Below are 19083 nucleotides of genomic sequence, written 5' to 3' on the forward strand. Positions count from 1 at the left end.
ATACAAAGATTTCATGGGTTTTGGCGTCAAATTCAAAAAAGTTGCTGTTTTTTCCAAAAAAAATGTGCTCCCGGCGAAATATCGCAGACGCCTATTAAAGTCTGTGGGCGGCAAAAAAATTTTTTCACACGCGTCTTTTTTTTTACGCTCGCCGCCATACAAGTCTATGGGTGTCATTTTTGTGAAACAAGGCAAAAAAATTCATCCATCCCTAAAGGAGCACCCAGAGGGAAACAAGGACCCTATATTTATATAATATACTGTATATAGATGGAACACAATTCATCGCAAGAACCCCTATAACACAAGGGGCTGTGCTCCCTCTACTGCAGCCAATGAGTTCTGAGCAGGTGGATTTATTGAGCCACAGGAGACTGAATTGCTGGGTACTTTGCAATAACTTGATATACTGTGAGTCTCACCATCTTAAAGAGGCATCGCAGCAAAAAATATGAATGTACTGGTGCCTGAAAACAATGTGTAAAATAAAAGTAAAGTATCTTTTGGAATGTGTGTTTGTGAGTGTACGTGTGGTAGGGGGTAACCAATTGCCCCCCATGTGATTCTTTATTTTGTTTATAGAAAGGTTGTGTTGGCATAGAACAGTGGAATCAAAGATTCAAATGAAATGAGGCAAACCACGAAAAATTCACGAAACGGCGCCCGTTGTTTTGGATGGCGGCATCTGTTTTTGCCGAAATTGCGCCGGCTTCCAGAAAAACGGATGCCGGCATCCATCTTTTTTGAAGCAGGCGAAATTTTCGTGGCGGTTTCAAAAATTTATTCGCGAATCGTGGGAATTCACCGCAAATTCGCACCTGCTGAATAAATTCGCCCATCACTAGTAGAATGGAGATATACTCGTATGGAGATTCAAATTCTGGAGAGATCCTTTATCCGGAAAACTCCACATCCCAAACATTCTGGATAACAGGTCCCATACCTGTACAGTGTTCATCTACCCATCCAACAGTAGGGGAAAATATCAATGTTATATTGCTCCAGTGTGCTCTGTACTAAAACAGCTTACCAAACTTGCATCCTTATGCAGGTCATAAAAATTCTAGACACAGTTAGGGGCAGATTTATCAAGGGTCGAATTTCAAGTTGATGGGACTTATTTTAAACTCCCATCAACTCGAAATTCAAATAAAAAAAGACCAACTGAAATTTATTTAAAAAATCTAATTTTTTAACTTCAGGTGAATGGGCTGTATTCGATCATTCCAATCGAAATTCGGATCGTATTCGATCAAATTCGAAGTTTTTCCCAAAAAAAACTTACATTTTTCAAATGACTCCAAATTGGTTCTAGGAGGTTCCTCATAGGCTAAAACAGCAATTCGGCAGGTTTTAGATGGCAAATAGTCGAAGATGATTTTTTAAAGAGACAGTACATGATAAATTTTGATATTTGAATTTTCAAATTTTTTTCAAATTCAATTCGAATTTGGACTATTCTCTAATCGAAGTACACTAAAATTACCTCGAAATTCGAATTTAAAAATGGGATTTTTCAATTCGACCCTTGATATATCTGCCCCTTAATGTTAGCAGTTAGCAATAACTATAATAAATGCGTATCTTTCTCTAATTTATGATATTTTTTCTGTTCACGACTTATTACATTTCCCCATTAGTGAGGATTTATTTAGCATCAATCTAAGACGCATTTCTCATGTTTAATATCATGAAATTACATTTTAGCCCCAAAGATGACACAGCAGAAGCCCTGTCCCCCAAATTATTGACTTTAATAACAGCTGAGCAAAGACGGTTAGTTAACACTGAACCAACAGCTGGCCAATAATCCTTTGGAGAAGGATCAATATTTTACAGTAATGTACATGCATATTCTGCCTCTAATGAGGAGAGGAAGCCCCTTCTTTAATGTGAGTGACCAGACAAAACTACAGGAATCCTTCAGGGAACACAACAGATTAAAGCTCAAAAGACCCATCCCTCACTCCTACCCGAAACATAAGAGATCCTATTAGCTGACAAGGCAAACAAGCCGCTACATCTTTACAAGGACAGCAGAATCTTAATAGAATGCTAAAACAATGTTTGACAATGGGCAGCAGTCCTGACAGTAATACACTCTAACCCTGGCTAGGCACCATTCTCCCCTCTGCTATAACTTCAGAGGGTAATAACCCAATGCACATGTAACTCGCTTAAATTGAATAATCATCATTACCTCTGCTACTGAAATTAACCAGCCGAGGAGGAGAGCCTATTTAGCTACGGTAATACCTTTCCTAAGCATTCAGTGTTCTTAATATGGTATGTGGGCAAGACAATTAAATATTGGCACATTCATGTCCACTGTGATGTACCTGTGAGTACTGATTTTTAACAGGTTGGAAATGTTTTGGATTCCTTCTGCTCCTAATCACCTTGCTAGTGTATCCCATGTGCAAATCTCTTTTTGTTATGTTTGCTCTTCATAAGGGTATAAACGAGAGGAAGGATTCATCAATTCACATTCCCTGGCCCCATGTTTTATTAGTCATTTAATCTGTGCATGTGCATTAAAATATAGGGGGTTTTAATCATTATCTTATAATCATAAACTTGATACTAAAACCTTGATAATGTTTGCCTTTGCATAATATATCAAGTTATAGGTAACAGCAAGATCTTAAATAGTGCATAATCTTTCCATAAACCCTCTCCACTGAGCTTCTCTTCGGAAGAACAAAATTAACTACAGGTGCTACAGTAAGAATCAAGTGTACAGACGCCATATCAGTCATATCATATCCTCCATATCAGCAGTTATCTACATTGTGACATATAACACTAAACTGTAATGAAATATCCATGTTTACAGTACATGAGCCAACGGGCTGCAGATATGGATTCTGTTTTAGGTCTGACAGGTATGGGACCAGTTATCCAGAAGGTTAGGGACCTGGGGTTTTACAGATAAGGGATCTTTCTGTAATTTGGATCAACATACTTTGTTTAATAAAAAAACAATCACTTAAGCATTAAATAAACCTAATAAGCTTGTTTTGCCCCCCAATGATTACTAATTATATCTTAGTTGGGATCAAGTACAAGGTAATTTTTTATTATTACGGATGAAAAGGGAACTAATTTTGAAAAATCTGAATTATTTAATTAAAATGGAGTCTATGGCCTTCACGTAATTTGGAGCTTTCATGATAAGGAATCCCATACCTGTACTAGATATTCCTGAAAACACAGTTTTAATGGAATAAAGATTAAGGGGCAGATTTATCAAGGATCGAAGTGATAATTCGAATCAAAAAAATTCGAATTTTAAGCCAATTTTAGGGGGTTCTCTGTTTCAAAATTTGGATTGTCTGGAGTCTATGGGAGATGGCCTTTTCGTAATTCAGAGCTTTCTGGATAACAGGTTTCCGGATCCCAAACTTGTAGTATAACTTTATTCTTGACTGTGTAAGGGCTCTTACACATGAGCGTTTTTACCTGCGCTCCCCTGCGTTCCGTTTTTCAGCGTTCAGACGCAGGGGAGCGCAGGAATAGACACATTTCATTATTTCAAATGGGGCTGTACTCACACAGGCATGTGTAGGCGCCGAACGCAGGTTGAGACGCAACATGCTGCATTTTTCCTGCGTTCGGCGCCTACATGCGCCTGTGTGAGTACAGCCCCATTTGAAATAATGAAATGCGTCTATTCCTGCGCTCCCCTGCGGCTGAACGCCGAAAAACGGAACGCAGGGGAGCGCAGGTAAAAACGCTCATGTGTAAGAGCCCTAATTATATAATATGTACATGGGTGCACTAAGATGTGGCAGAGAGGTGGTGCTTTCAAAGGGCTTCTTGTTTCCTAACAGGACTAAGAGAACTTGCATTTGGCTTGAACAGATGCACCAATTTTTGTGCAAGAAATGCAGGTGCTAGTGATGCATGTGGGTATCACCACCATCCTGAGCTTTCATGGCGCAACCAGTGGCGTAACTACCGGGGGATCAGGGGATGCGATTGGGCCAGGGCCCGCACCCTCTCAGGGCCCCCCGGCAGCTCGCACGCCACTGACTTCTTCAGTAATTGCGGCCGTTTCCGGGCATACGGAGGGGGGCGGGGGGCCCGGCTGCACGTCCCGCGCCAGGGCACGCCCCCCTCTAGTTACGTTACTGGGTACAACCATCTGAATCCAGAAAGTACATGGTAGATATGGAAATAAAAGTGAGCCAGTATAACATAGGAAACAAGCAGATAGCTTAGTCTGCCACTTTGAGACGGAGTAAAGGCGCAATGACTGAAAGAGTTGTTCTTGCAGATAAAGGCATGTTTGCATGTGGTTGCATGTAATAAGGTGCCAGTCACTTATACAGCCAGCTATAAAATATCTGCATACATGGACAGAGTGCAAAGTCAGATGGTACAAAACACAAATATGGACAGTGAGAATTCTGCTCCATTTGAGTGTCAGCTCTTCCCCCACTGGCTGACTAACAGCAGTTACTGCACCTCCTTCTGTGACTGACAAGTGACTTTCCATGAGCCTGTGTGGCTATTGTAATGCAACGAAGGTACCTTTCAGCCCAAATGTCCATGTTTGTTGTTGTTTAAAGATGTAAGTCCCTTACAAAAAGAGATTGCAATTACTCAGACACTTTTGTTCATCTGGGGACAAGGAAACAATAATGGAAAATTCTTCTGTACCCTGTATGCCAGGGATGCCCAGCCTGGAGCTGGAGCAGTTGATACGCTGCCACTGACTGCAGTTGGCTGGCAGAAAGTTGGGCGTCCCATCCCGTATAATAAGTACAAGACAACCTTCTTTTGTATTGACATGAAATTAAAAAACACACACTGAATGACTGTATTATATGATTCTGCATTTGCCCTGCACCAGCACCTCACTGAGCCACCATCAATTCAGTACACTATAGAGATACATATGAACACTAATATGTAAATGCATTAGTGGATCTATTTCTCTACAACCTACTGAATGTTATGCATAATTACTGTATTTGGGACATGAAGTTTAGTGGACAGATATCAACAACAGTTGGTTTATAATCTGATCCAACACCTCCTCTATTCAACCACTAATCCACCATCTCCAGATAAAAAGAATGCTCCATGTACCAGGCAACAACTGAACCCCCTGCTTATTCTGATGATTTATGGTAAGCAGGCACAAAAGAGAGACACCCTTGTCGGTAAAGGAGAAATAAAGCTTAACTAAAGAAGTAGACTAGAAATGTTGTACATTATGTTTTGAGCTTCTGTACCAGCCCAAAGCAACTACAGCCTATTAGCAGTAAAGATCTGTGTCTCCAAAGATGCCCCAGTAGCTCTCCGTCTTCTTTTCTGCTGATTCACGGCACATGCTCTGTGCTGCTGTCACTTACAAAGCTTAGGGACTGACGCACAATATATCAGATTTACATTGCATGGCAGCTCAAAAATCAATGCAATTTACATCAGAATTTAATAATCTGCCCTGTTACATCAGCTTCTCATCTATGGACCTCATTTTCTTCTTGATGATTAGCAACAACCCCTATACGTATCCGTTTAAAGGCTGCCCAGAGTTTATGGAGCATGTGCAGTACCACTGACACGCCTAACAAAATCCAAAACTATGACCCCCTGTATATTACTTTTAAGGCCAAAATCATTACTGTTTTTAAGGTTGAATTCTCTTTTACACACATTTTTTTATCAGTCTAATCTAGAGAGCAGCTGAAGCTGTTAGGATTTTGATCCTGATGTAGGGATTTCGAACATCCAATCACGGTTCAAGCCTAGCTTATTTAAGCCTAAAGCTAACACAACTTCTCTGATCCCTTTGATTCATTGACTGCACTTGGATCTTGGAAAAGCAGTCAGCACATTGATCATCTCTCCTTTAGAGAGATTCTCTTTCCTTTAGAGAGACATACATCAGATGCACTTGGAGACATAAGCCTATACTCCTGATTAGCCTTATGACTATTAAGCCTTACACACAAAATGTAAACCTAATTTATAAAGAAATTGCCACTGAAATACACAACACAGCCACAAATACCATGCAGAGTTACAGAGTTGTGTAGACGAGTGTACCAATCTGCCATAAAAAGAGGAGTTAGCTTAGCTGTCTCATGATTTACTAATACCTGTATACAGGTATGGGACCTGTTATCCAGAATGCTGGGGACCTGTGGTTTTCCAGGTAATGGATCTTTCTGTCATGTGGATCTTCATACATTAAGTCTACTAGAAACCGAATAGACTGGTTCTGATTCCAATAAGGATTAATTATATCTTAGTTTGGATCAAATACAAGCTACTGTTTTATTATTAGAGAGAAAAAGGAAATCATTTTTAAAATTTCAATTATTTGGATAAAATGGAGTTTATGGGAGCTTTTCCATAATTCTGAGCTTTCTGGTTTATATGGTCACAGAACTCCTCTTAATACCCTCTGTAATATCCTTCCTATAGTTTATATCAGTGATCCCCAACCAGTAACTCGTGAGCAACACGTTGCTCTCCAACCCCTTGTATGTTGCTCTCAGTGGCCTCAAAGCAGGGGCTTATTTTTGAATTCCAGGCTTGGAGGCAAATTTTAATTGCATAATAACTAAGTATAGTGCAAAACAGAGCTTCCTGAAGCTGCCAGTCCACATAGGGGCTACCAAATAGCCAATCACAGCCCTTATTTGGCACCCCAAGGGACTTTTTTATGCTTGTGTTGCTCCCCAACTAATTTTACATTTGAATGTGGCTCACGGGTAAAAAAGGTTGGGGACCCCTGGTTTATATAAACAAGCTGCTGTGTAGCCATTGGGGCATCCATTCAAGCACAGGATACACAGTAGCTAATGGATAAGCTGTGTAGAATCCCATTGTATACTACAGAGCTTATCTATTATCAGCTGTGTATCCTGTGCTTTTTCTCCTTTTTCAGCTTTGGCTGCCCCCATGGTTACACAGAGGCTTTTTTATCTATAATATAGTAGAGTTTCTGAAGCAAACACACCAGTTGTACCAGTGCAGCACAACAGTACATTATATTTTCATTACTTTAAAACACTTTCATTGTTTGGGGTTTACAGAACTTGGCTTATTTAATGTATCTGTATAATTAAGAGTGATTTGCTATATCTATTGAGCTACAGCATTTAATTCAATTGGCATGTGCTGTTCCTCTGCTCCGGAAATATGAAAACTCGCAGCTCACTTGCTTCTCCTGAACCCCAGTAACTAACCTGCCTAGAGGATACTTGGAACTGTAGACCAACAAAAAATGGAGGAGCAATGTTATGACATTCCCTGTTACCCAAACACTGTGTAACATCAGAATCACTGCACATTTCCTTATAAAATAAAGCAACTTGAGTAGCTGGATACCATATTTAATGAACCATGTCATTCTGAGGCATAAATCTGAAATAAATTAAGTGTACATTTGCTATAGGAGGGTTGAATCCTTATATAACATTCCATAATATCTGAACATACATTTCTTCACAGAATAGTGTATAAATAAGCTTCTTCTTGAAAACAATAATAAATTAAGATTGGCACAGTCCAAAGGAGAGAGGGAATGGGGCGTCAGCAGAGAACTCGCTAAAGGCCGGAGTGTATTTGCATGTGATAGCGAAATTCTTCCATTTCCAGGAAGGTTTTCCCGCACAGGGAGCAGACGTAGCCCTTTTCCTTGGTGTGAGTGCGACGCACGTGGCTGTCGTGGGCGGCATGTGACGCAAAGGCTTTGCCGCAGTGTTTGCATTTGAAGGGCTTCTCGCCCGAGTGCTGTCGGATGTGTGTGCGAAGGATGCTGGACGCAGTGAATGCCTAAGAGAAGAAAGAACAAGGTTAGAGAAATGTTCTAGTCCAGGGTCATATGGATAGAAATGCAGAGGTGATGCAAAGTACAGACAGTCTGAGTGTTTTTGGACCCCCTTCCCCGCACCAGCTATGAGTATACTCCATAGTCTTAGGTTAGTGCCACACAGGAGACATTTTTCAAACAAAAATCCAGTGTTGATTGTAGTAGCAGGGTTAACTTACCAATAAAGATGGGGGGGGTCCAGGTTCACAAGCCCCAGACCTTCAGCTTTTAGGAGGCAATAAATGTGATTAGATATTCATGGTAAAACTGGCACAAACCAGATACTTTTAATTGCATCAAGTATTGAAGTGAAGTCTGGTTTGTGCCAGTCCTACCATGAATATCTAGTGCCACACTAGGGCTAAAATCACCCTACTGGAATATGGAGGCCGATTTCAGCCCCTACACTGGCAGTAGTCTCCTGTTTGCATTCAGAACAGTTGTCTCAGCTCCAGCGCAAATATACTTGTAACAATATGCAAACTCTTGTGTTTCTTCACCAAAATCTACTTCTTGCCAGAGCCAACACAGCAGTTTGGGCTGTGAAAAGGAGAGGTACTGTGACATTTCTATTGGATAAATGCTGGCCCTACGTCAATAATCAGCCCCTTCTTTGCCTGCCCCCAGAAACCATTGCATCAGCCCAGGTGCAAGCACAAGTAGAGGATTTCGACACCAAAATGCAAGAATTTGCACCACAATCAGCCACATCAAGCACAAGTGCAGGAAAAGAAGGAGCTGATTGTTGGTGTAGGTTCACAGCGTAGACATGTTTTCTTTCCAGAACAAACTATTAGAACTTTAGGAAGCTAAAAGTCTTGCTACTGCAGGGAGATTCCAGGACACTGCACATCACAACCTCTAGCAACCTCCAAAGACTGATGTTGTTGGGCAGTGAACTGTCTAGAAGAGTGTGTTGGATTAAAAAGCCATTGAGCTTGGGGGGGAGCACACCAAATGGAAACCCAAAGTAACAGATTTTGGAACTTACTCCCCTAAAAACTGGTATTAGTTGCCTGGATAACTCATAATGTACAATGGTAAACCCCCTGTGGGAGGAGAAGTTCCTTTCCAATATCCCCCATATACACAGAATTACAGTTACACTCACCTTGTTGCAGTAAACACACTTGTACGGCCTCTCCCCGGAGTGAACCCTCATGTGCTTGTTCAGGCTGGAGGACTGGGAGAAGCTTTTCCCACAGACAGTGCACTGGAATTTAAAGAGAGATCTGGTTATCAATTGGACGGATGAAATTAGCTTGTTGTTCAGTAAAAGATGGCGAGCTGACATAAGATATTGCCGCTGTCTCACTTCTCCTAGATTGTCTGGGTCTCTGGCATCCCTATAATAAAGGGCAGAGCAAGTAATTCCTTCTTTCTGGTTCTCAATAAGAGTGGCTTCCCTGTCTGTGCTCTCCCTAGATATTATTGGCAAAGGGGCAGGGAAGGTGTCTCTGTCTCTCTCTGTCCTGTGAATGAGAGAAGCGATGTATAGCCGGCAGTATTACTAGGAACTGGCGCTATCCCCGATTCCCATTTCTACTTGTCAGGAGAAGAACGTGCTATTGATCACAGGCACAGCTCTAATATTACTCACAATACATTAGTTCCAGATATGTGTTGAACACTCAAGAAAATCATCTGAGCTAACTGAGCTGCCACAGATTGCAGATGACTGCTCGTCAACTTACTCATTTCCTCTATTTCTTTTGTCAGGGGGTAAAAGAGAATTTAATGGTGGCAATTAGAAAACAATGGGGGGAGGGAGATAGGAGGAAATTGGGGTTAGATTAGGTGTTTTAGTGCAAATGCAAATGCTGCTGCTGGCTGCACTGCTATGGGTGGTACAGTATGGAGGGGGGATAGGGGCAGCTATTCTTAGAAGAAAGACTCCTTATGGTAAACTACAACAACCAGGCAGTCGCATGGTCCCCATACTTGGCTTGATTTGGACTTCTAAGAGAGTTCATTAGCATGGTTGGGGGTGACCCAGTCCATTTAGGGGAAGTGTTTGGGGAAATGATATGAACATGTCTAGGAACTTACTGGGACAGAGGGCTCATGGATATGGCTGTTGATACTTTGCTGAGGTCTCCTCTAAAAATACAAATTCCAGCATCCCTTGACAGACACATATTCTGTTTTATAGGCAGATCTGACCTTTTTTTTCTTTCGTTTTATGATAATTTAAGTTTTAAAATGTGTGCGATCCAGTAGGCAAACAGAGCAGGGAATTTACCTTGTGGGGCCGGTGCTTCTCGTGTACATGGAGAATGTGAATCCGCAGCCGGTCCCTCTTCTCAAAGGACCTGTTGCACAGATGGCACGGGAACTTTCTGTCCCCCTGATCCACACAGCGCGTGTACTTGAGGTGCTTGTCCCGGTAGTATTGGTAGGCGAACACTTTTCCGCATCGCTCGCACTTGTATCCCTCCGCGGCCGCCGGCTCTGTTAAACGAAACAGAACAGATTTACCCGATTGTGACATCAATGCTCACACACTGGGGTTCAAGGGGATGGCTGGATGCGTAAATGGGGAAAACTAAATAGTCTTAAATACTAAATATAGGGAAGATCATTCACTTCTGGTATTAATTATATTTAAATCTCAGCTGAATACAAAGTGAAGAGAAGAGCAATTTATTCTACGGCAGCACCAAAAAAATAAAAAAATCCTAGATAGTACCCCCTTCCCAGCAGCATTTTTTTCGATCCTTCCTGGTACTTGAGTACACAAAGTTACAGCTTCTTTGGTAACTTATTTTAATTAATAAAACAAATGTAGTGCGCCTCTTAAATTAAAAAAGGCACGTGGGTATGAAACACTTTCCTGAGGAATTAGTTTGTTCAATAATTAAAGAGTTCGTTTGGGTAACCCAAATAATCCATTATTTATCCGATATGTGATTTTCAGCAAGCACGATGGAGGGATCCTCTTCCGGCTTCTTCTTTCTTCATATTTCCCAGGGCAGACGCAGTAGAATGAAATAGCCGACTTTTAGTTAAAGTTCGGCTTTTCACTCTAATGCGCATGCGCAGCCGCGAGAAGAAGGCGGAAGAGGATCGCTCTGTGGTGCTCGTTGGTATAACCCCGGGCCGGTGCAGTTTTCTGCTGATAGGAGCACCGGCCCGGGGTTTCAGGTAAGTAAATATTCACTTGGGGTGCCTAACATTTGGCACCCCAAGTGGTAAATGACTTTCCTTCTCCTTTGAATGAAACTATTCGCATGGATATAAGAGGCTGCACAGAGTAGGGACGCGGAGACTTCCCAGGAATTATAATGTGAGAGACTTAACATAAGAATTTCAAATTTCCTTCTTGAATTGAGTGAGATTTGTGCAGACAGAGCAAGAAATTGTAGGGAAGGGTTTGTGAGGAATGGGTGGGGGCCAGGACCCATGAGATGGGTGAATAAGGATAATGATTAGAGAATTAAGAGTAGGGGCACTGGGTTAGGTGCTGGTACTTACCTTCCGTGGGTTGGTAGGGTGGCCTTCCTTCCCCATGGCCCTTGAGGCTGAGTGGGATGCCGAGGAATTGCAGGTAGCAGTCCCCATACCAGACGAGCAGCTCCTGCCCAGGGAGAATCTCTTTGCACGACTCATAGTAGATCTCCCCCTCGCACTGCAGCGCAATCAGGTTCTGCTCCTCAGGGAAGCGGGCGCAATTTACTCGGGACATCCAGTTCCCCGAGGATCCTTTCCCATCTATAAAGTGACTGAGTCGTCCCTCATCAAAGATCTGCCAGGAGAGGAGCAAACAGGTTACTGGAACCGTGCGGGCACCACTCATTTAGTCCAATATCTCCGCCATAGTTTCATCCAGCGCAGCGTTCCTTTACTTATAGTTTAAGGGGAACTTCACAAAAACATAACTTAAGCTTTTTGAATATACATCATTTAACAAAATGCAGAATTTTTCATGATTTTTGTATGGTTTCTGACAGTTCCCTAAGCCTAGCCCCCTGCTCTCCTGCTGATCTCTCTGACTGCTTTGCTGAGCTGGCTGACTACTGTTACTTTGTATTAACAGCCAGCTGTCCACAGCCTGCATCCCCCAAACCCCACAATTCCCTGCACACATGATTTCAATAAGGAAAGGAACATCACAGTGCAATGCATTGTGGGTTATGTAGTTCCTGCACGCTGTCTGTAAGCTGTGGAGAAGTTGTTACAATTTGTAACATCCGTGTTTAGTCCCTCCTTCCCTGCCAGGATTTCAAATGATACAGAAAGAGAAGAACTGTTAAACAGCTGGATTTCAGCATAGAAAATGGTATTTATTCATACTTTTTGAAGAAACAGGTAACTGTGTTGGATATATTAGGGGTTTCTGTGTTATGTGGGCCTCTTTATCAAATTTTGGTTTGGAAGCCAGAGTTCCCCTTTAATTCTGTGCTCCCCTCACAGTCTCACCATTTCACCTCCTTTACTACTAGTCTGTCCTTTGTATTGGGCAGTGTAATAACACTCTCTTAATGTGTTACCCATAGCTGCCAAAGAGCATTTACCGGACAACTGTTTGTCCGGTTCTTGTTAACAAGAACTGCAAACTTTGTGCCAATGAATACATTACCCCATATTAGGCCAGTCTATGATATTATAACTCGTATGCTTGTCTGCTAAATTTACAGTATTGTATACAATATTTAATATTATCATATATTATCATTATAATATCTATTTTTCTATTTAACACAATAATATTTTAAACATTTCCAGTGCCTATCGATCAGTAGGGAATGATATAACAGTAATATCGCCTGTACATACAGTGACTCCAACACTGTATCTGTATTTTATTTCTCTGGCCTGCGCCTGTCTATCATGTAATAGTAAGGAATGCTTCTGTTACCAGCCAATTCAGATTTGAGGTGATGGCAGAGCCATTTGTGGTTGGAGCAATATTAAGTGGAGATTAACCTCTGTAATCCCCCATGTGACAAGGAAACCCGTGAGAAATGCAATATCAGTTCTACTGATTCCTTAGAAACCTCAGGTGGATATATGGGTGGTTCACCTTTAAGTTAACTTTGAGTGTGTTATAGAATGGCCAATTGTAACCAAATTTGTCGGCTGGCCTTCATTATTTATTGCTTATATTTTTTTTTAATTTGACTTCTTCTGACTCTTTCCAGCTTTCAGATAGGGGTCACTGACCCCCATCTAAAAAATAAATGCTCTGTACGTCTAACAATGTATTGTTAATTCTACTTGTTGTTACACATCTTTCTATTCAGACCCTCTCCTATTCATAGTCTAGTCTCTTATTCAAATTAATGCATGGTTGCTAGGGTTATTCAGATCCTAGCAACCAGCTGCTAAATAAAAAGCTAAATAACTCAAAAACCACAAATAATAAAAAATTAAAACCAATTGCAAATTGTCTCAGAATATCACTCTCTACACCATGCTAAAAGTTAACTCACATGTGATCAACCCCTTTAACACGAGTAGAGCAGAAGTTGCACACTTACCTCCCACATAAGTGAGTTGTCCCCATAAGTCTTTATTTCGCTGGGGTGCACCACTTTGCCTTGAAATGGACCGAACTTGGCTCCTTTGGGGATGAGATTCTTGCAGAAAACTCCAGATCTGGGCAAGGTCCCATAGGAAGTGTTCAGCACTGTCAGACCTGGAATAATTCTGCTATTAGCGCCCAGGTGCAATAAAGGGGAAAGGGGCTAAAAATATCAGCAAAGGGTCTGAGATTTACCTTCTGGCAACTGCAACGAGTCCCTGTCCAGTATGTGTGTATCCAGCCCTGCAATAGGGTACAATAAGGTGTTCAGTTAGGATATAGAACCTGCTTTCTGACCCAGTTTATTTCAAGAGCACCAACTTTTTGTGCAGCCCAATAATAACATTCACGTATATATTATCTGATAACTGATGTAATTCCGAATATATATATATATATATTACTGTATCATCGCACCAAGGACTGGGCTTGTGCCCTCAGGTGTAACATTTACCTGTAGAAGTGCTGGAGGGAATGCGCAGGCCAGACAGGGCGTGAGTGATACTCCGGGTCCTTGAGTCGCTACCATAGGTGTATCCATAGAGCACTGTGTGTAAGTCTTCCTCTGTGAAGTGGTAAGTGCGAGTGGGTCTCACCTCTAGGCTGGGGACGCCCATGGACACACTTCTGCACTTTTTGGGGACAATGGGAGATTTGGGGTTCTCTGGGCTGCTAGAGTTGGAGGCTTGGGTTAGAGAGGAGCCACGGATAAGAGAGTCTTGTTTGCTGTGGGAGACAGGCTGCTGCTGCTGCTGTTGCACCTTAGTGAGGAGGGAATAGGCTCCCAGGAGCGGGTTCAATTGTGCATCATTTGGGGGGGAACCATGATTCAGTAGGATGGGGAGGTCTCGGAAGTTGAAGGACCCCAAATGAGAAGAGTTGCTGACCAGCCTGCCCAGGGATTTCAGAGGGTTAAACATCTCATGAGGGGTGGCCAGGATGCTCATGTACTGGCTTGGGGGCAGCAATGTTGGGAAATAAGGGGGTACAGCTGATGGGCTGATCTGAAGAGAGTCACAAGGGAAAGTCCTTTGAATTGGGCTGGGGTGACTGGGAACAGACAGAGCCATGGAGATGGGCTTTGCACACACAGATCCCAGAAGGAAATCAGTCCCTCACCTGCAAGAAAACAACAGCACATTCTCTTGTTAGAGCTACAGTGGGACTGGGAGACATACAGACACTGAGCTAGAAGAGGACAGACAGCAATGCAGACAGTTACACTGAGAACTAAAAATACAACTAGAGAAATAGACTAAAAGCGACCCAAATAAATAAACAAATAAATGGAACATAGATTGTAAACTCCATTGGGGCAGAGTCATCCAGTGTGGATGATGTATAATCTGTTTAAAGTACTGTAAATATATAAGTGCTGTATAAATAAAGGACAATCTTAGATATAGGCAAAGTTGAAGATATACAGGCAGTGATACATTGATACAGACAGTTACAAAGAGATAGATGCACATAGAGAAGGGGAGTAGATACATAGTGACAAACAGAAATAAAGTTTATCTGAGAGCAATACAGCTATAAGCAGATTTGTACAGTTGGGTACATATAGACATACCTAGATGGTTAACAGACAGAAACAAAGACAGGGATAGATAGATAGATAGATAGATAGATAGATAGATAGATAGATAGATAGATAGATAGATGATAGATAGATAGATAGATAGATAGATAGATAGATAGATAGATAGATAGATAGATAGATAGATAGTTGCACTTTAAATTCAAAATACACGTTATCAGCAAATTAAATCTGCACTGCGATTCCTACTCTCTAACAGTATATTTATTTTCAGTGCAATATAATACAACGCACGGGGCGTATCTGGAGTTTAATCCGTTTTTCCAGAGACAAATAAACATAAAATGAGCAAATACCGGGATGGACACCCCTTGTTTAGACGTAAAATCCCTAAAAAGAACAAGTTCAAACGAAATGTCACCCACATTATAACCCAGTGTATGTGGTTCTGTTCCCCCCACGTACCCGGAATTTCCCTGATACATTCTCATTCATTTCTCAATCATTTCTCATTCATTTCTCATTCATTTCATTACAATCGCTCAGAAGTGTAATAAAAGCAGAAAAAGGTACAAATTCTTACAGTTGAGATGACGATGATGATACCAATTCCAATGTATCATTACCTTATATATTATATATATAGTGAATAAAGTACCCCCTCTTGTAAAAAAAATATAAGGATATTATTAGTTACCGAGGAGTTTCATGACCATATAAAAACATGAGGCCGAAGGCCATGGAACTCCGAGATAACTTCTAATATCCTCATATTTTACAACTGGGGGTACTTTATTTATTATAATACACAAATTTTAGTGAGTCATGTGACAGAAATGACATCACTACTCACCGTTTATAACTGATGACATCACTACTCACCGTTTATAAGGATAAAATTTACAGGATATTCATGGCTTTTGTGTATTATATATATATTACATCACCGTTGTTCTATAATCTGCAGTAATTAGTAATATCCTCTCTGTCCCATTTACACCATATACAAAGCCTGGTACAAATTTGATGGAGCACCTGGCAGCTGTTTTTTCCTAACATTTATTTTTATATGTTCTGCTCTGATTCCATTAGATTATTTAATTTACTTTTTCTATTTTTATTTATTTAGTTATTTATTTTTGCACTTGTCTAATTACTAACTAAAATGACCAGTTACTTTTATCTTAAAATGTAATTGTATATTTGGTTCATGAAATGATATGAATTAACAGTTCAGATGTACCATAAAATATTCGTTTATTCTCTCTTTAATTTTCGTTTTCTTTATGTTTCAAATCGTTTAATATGGTAAGAATCAGGGTCTACCAACAGTTTCTGTGACCAAACACTGTTGCATTTCTTTCCCAGGAGAACATTTCTGTTGCCAATAAACAGAGATCTCAGCACAGTGGTTTGTCAGGTAAGTCCTATTATTAGATTGCTAATTGGGTACCAAATACCATAATGAAGAGAATCATTCCCAGCCCTGCTTAGTAAGGAATCTCATTGACTTGCACCGTCCCCTCCCTGAGTTGGTTTAAGGTGCTGCTTTGCAATCTTATCTCTCTCTCTATTATTCTCTAGCAGGTAATTAAGTGATTGCTGATACCAAAAGTCATGCCCAGGGCAGGGGATATATTCACTCACACAAAAGAGAAAGAGAAAATGGGGAGATTACTTGAATATTGTGCAAATGTAGCCCTGAATCCTCCACAGAAGGATTTTGACTCTCAAGGCCTTTGTAGGTTCAGTAATTAGTATTCCAAGTTGTGCTATTTATATAATTACCAAATTACAATCAACAAAGCAGCCGATATATAATAGTATAGACTAGTATAGTATAATAGTATAGTATAGTATAGTATAGTGTACCTTTTCTTTTTTCTTTTCCTTGTTGGAGTAATAAATGTGCTTTATATTTAATATAACTTTTCGTACAACCTTTATACTGCCACAAGGGATAATTAATTAATTTCATTTTTATATTAAATGACAGGCAATACGAAAATACATATATATATATTTATTAAAACGAATTTAGTCTACTGGCTCTGGAGAATTTGCATAATCAATGTAAAATTAAAACATTATTCTGCATCCAGTTAATTCAGTCACTGTATTTGGCATAATCATTAATGAATTAAATTACAGGCAATACGAAAATATATATATATATTTATTAAAACGAATTTAGTGTACTGGCTCTAGAGAATTTGTATAATCAATGTAAAATTATAATATTATTCTGCATCCAGTGAATTACGGTCACTGTATTTGGCATAATCATTAATTAATTAATTAAATTCTAGGCAATACGAATATATATATATATATATATATATATATATATATATATATATATATATATATATATATATATATATATATATATATATATATATATATATATGTATATATTAAAACGAATTTAGTCTACTGGCTCTGGAAAAGTTGTATAATCAATGTAAAATTAAAACATTATTATTATTCTGCATCCAGTTAATTTCAGTCACTGTATTTGGCACAATCATTAATGAATTAAATTACAGGCAATACGAAAATACATATTTATATATATATTAAAACGAATTTAGTCGACTGGTTTTGGAGAAACTGTATAAACAATGTAAAATTCGTTTTTATCAGATACTGGAAAACGACGCGCAAGGGGAAAAGTGAGAATTCGAGTTTGGATCTCAAACGAATAAATCGCCCGAGCGAAACTCTAGCGACTGGTTTATTTGCGGGGGTCAGGTTAAACAGTCCCCGCTTACAATAACCTTTTTTTAATGATCAATAAACAATCCGCACAATTGTTAAACGGGCAGCAGCTTAAATGTCCATGAATGTGATCCGATGACCGAGATCAATGGCAAAGCTCTCAGTGAAACAAAACGGGGTCGTGACACACAAATGGAGAAACACGGGTCAAGGGAAGAGGTCACAAATAATGAAGCCATCGCTGCACATTAACTAAACATTGAGACACCAATCTTGGCTGCCAGAGGTTGCGCTCGGACCGCAGATCAGACGGGGAATGGTGCATTTAGCGCTATTGGATGCGCTAAACTCCACTTATTCGGCGCTCTGGGGGGATCAGTGGGGTTAGAAGTGAATTGTACTTACTGTGATGAGTGAAACCTGCGCTAATTCCAGATAAATGCAATCCTGAGGCCCCCAGCTCATCCCCTGCCTAATAATGTCTGATGCCTCCTGCTGGGGTCGGGCTCTGGCTCATCTCTTCCTTTGGGAGGTGTCGCTGCTGGCGCAGAGTGTGGGCTCCTGCTTGTGTCTGAGATCAGTGCAAGGCAGATGGTGTTAAAAGGAAATTCAGGAAAGGGGATGGGGGTCATGTGCAGTCCCAAAGTGTGTCCTGAAAAACTGCTCCCCCCTCCCAACTCACCCCCAACAGCCATTGGCTGGAGATCTTGCCTTGGTCACTGGGGACCTTTAGAAGGCTGAACTGCTCACTCTACCTGCTGCTGCTTGATTTATATATATATAGTTCAAAATGGACTATCACAGAAACACACGATTTATTCAATCATCACTTGTGTATCCAACGTTGGATAAAGGCCCCAATAAGGGCCGAAAGGTTGGATACACAAGTGATGATGATTGAATTAATCGTGTGTTTCAAAAATATTGGAGTGCTAGTCCATTTTGAACTATATACAATACATTTGACTATATATATATATATATATATATATATATATATATATATATATATATATATATATATACACATATATTGCAGTAGACCAGGGCATCACCTTTCACACCAGCTGGGCCCTTTACTTACACCATTATTGCCCTCTCTGGGTCTCTGAGGAACCTGCAAAGTCCCCCCAAATCAGGCACCCCAGCTGCCCAATTAAAATATTGATCCCATCAGTAATAATTCTTTCAATTAGAGAGACAATCTACTAAACAGCGCCAGAAAGGTGTAGGGTGCAGTTGTACATGAGCCCAGCAGAACAAATGGATCTCACACAGGTCCGGCCCATTCCCAGGCCTGTTTGTAGGGAAGTAAAATGCATTAGCTGCACACAGAGCCCTCTGGTAACATTTAATCGATGTGTTTGTGTTTTTTCTTCCAATATAGATGAAGCCCCACTTAACTAGATCCAAATGTATCAAGACAGCAGGGATTCTGGGACATTAAACAGGACATTAAACAGG

The 19083-nt window shown here is 40.5% G+C and overlaps 1 protein-coding gene across 1 annotated transcript; it reads right to left on the minus strand.

The window, feature by feature from the left end:
• Window positions 1–7339: 7339 nt before the first annotated feature.
• prdm14.S (PR domain 14 S homeolog) lies at window positions 7340–18311 on the minus strand. The gene is made up of 8 exons (XM_018223789.2): window positions 18025–18311; window positions 13813–14477; window positions 13554–13601; window positions 13315–13472; window positions 11309–11579; window positions 10077–10285; window positions 8946–9047; window positions 7340–7797 (listed from the first exon to the last, which is right to left on the minus strand). Exons 2-8 carry the CDS (start codon window positions 14426–14428, stop codon window positions 7570–7572), a joined length of 1632 nt encoding a protein of 543 aa, XP_018079278.1. The 5' UTR covers window positions 14429–14477; window positions 18025–18311; the 3' UTR covers window positions 7340–7569.
• Between the last annotated feature and the right edge of the window lie 772 nt (window positions 18312–19083).

The sequence above is a fragment of the Xenopus laevis genome, chromosome 6S, assembly GCF_017654675.1.
Source record: "Xenopus laevis strain J_2021 chromosome 6S, Xenopus_laevis_v10.1, whole genome shotgun sequence".
Lineage (NCBI taxonomy): Eukaryota > Metazoa > Chordata > Amphibia > Anura > Pipidae > Xenopus > Xenopus laevis.

Coding starts and splice junctions, on each gene's coding strand:
- prdm14.S (XM_018223789.2), bottom strand. CDS start 14,428: ATGGCTCTGTCTGTTCCCAGTCACCCCAGCCCAATTCAAAGGACTTTC. Junction 13,602..13,812: donor TCCCTCCAGCACTTCTACAG/GTAAATGTTACA, acceptor ACCCTATTGCAG/GGCTGGATACACACATACTG. Junction 13,473..13,553: donor CTCGTTGCAGTTGCCAGAAG/GTAAATCTCAGA, acceptor GAATTATTCCAG/GTCTGACAGTGCTGAACACT.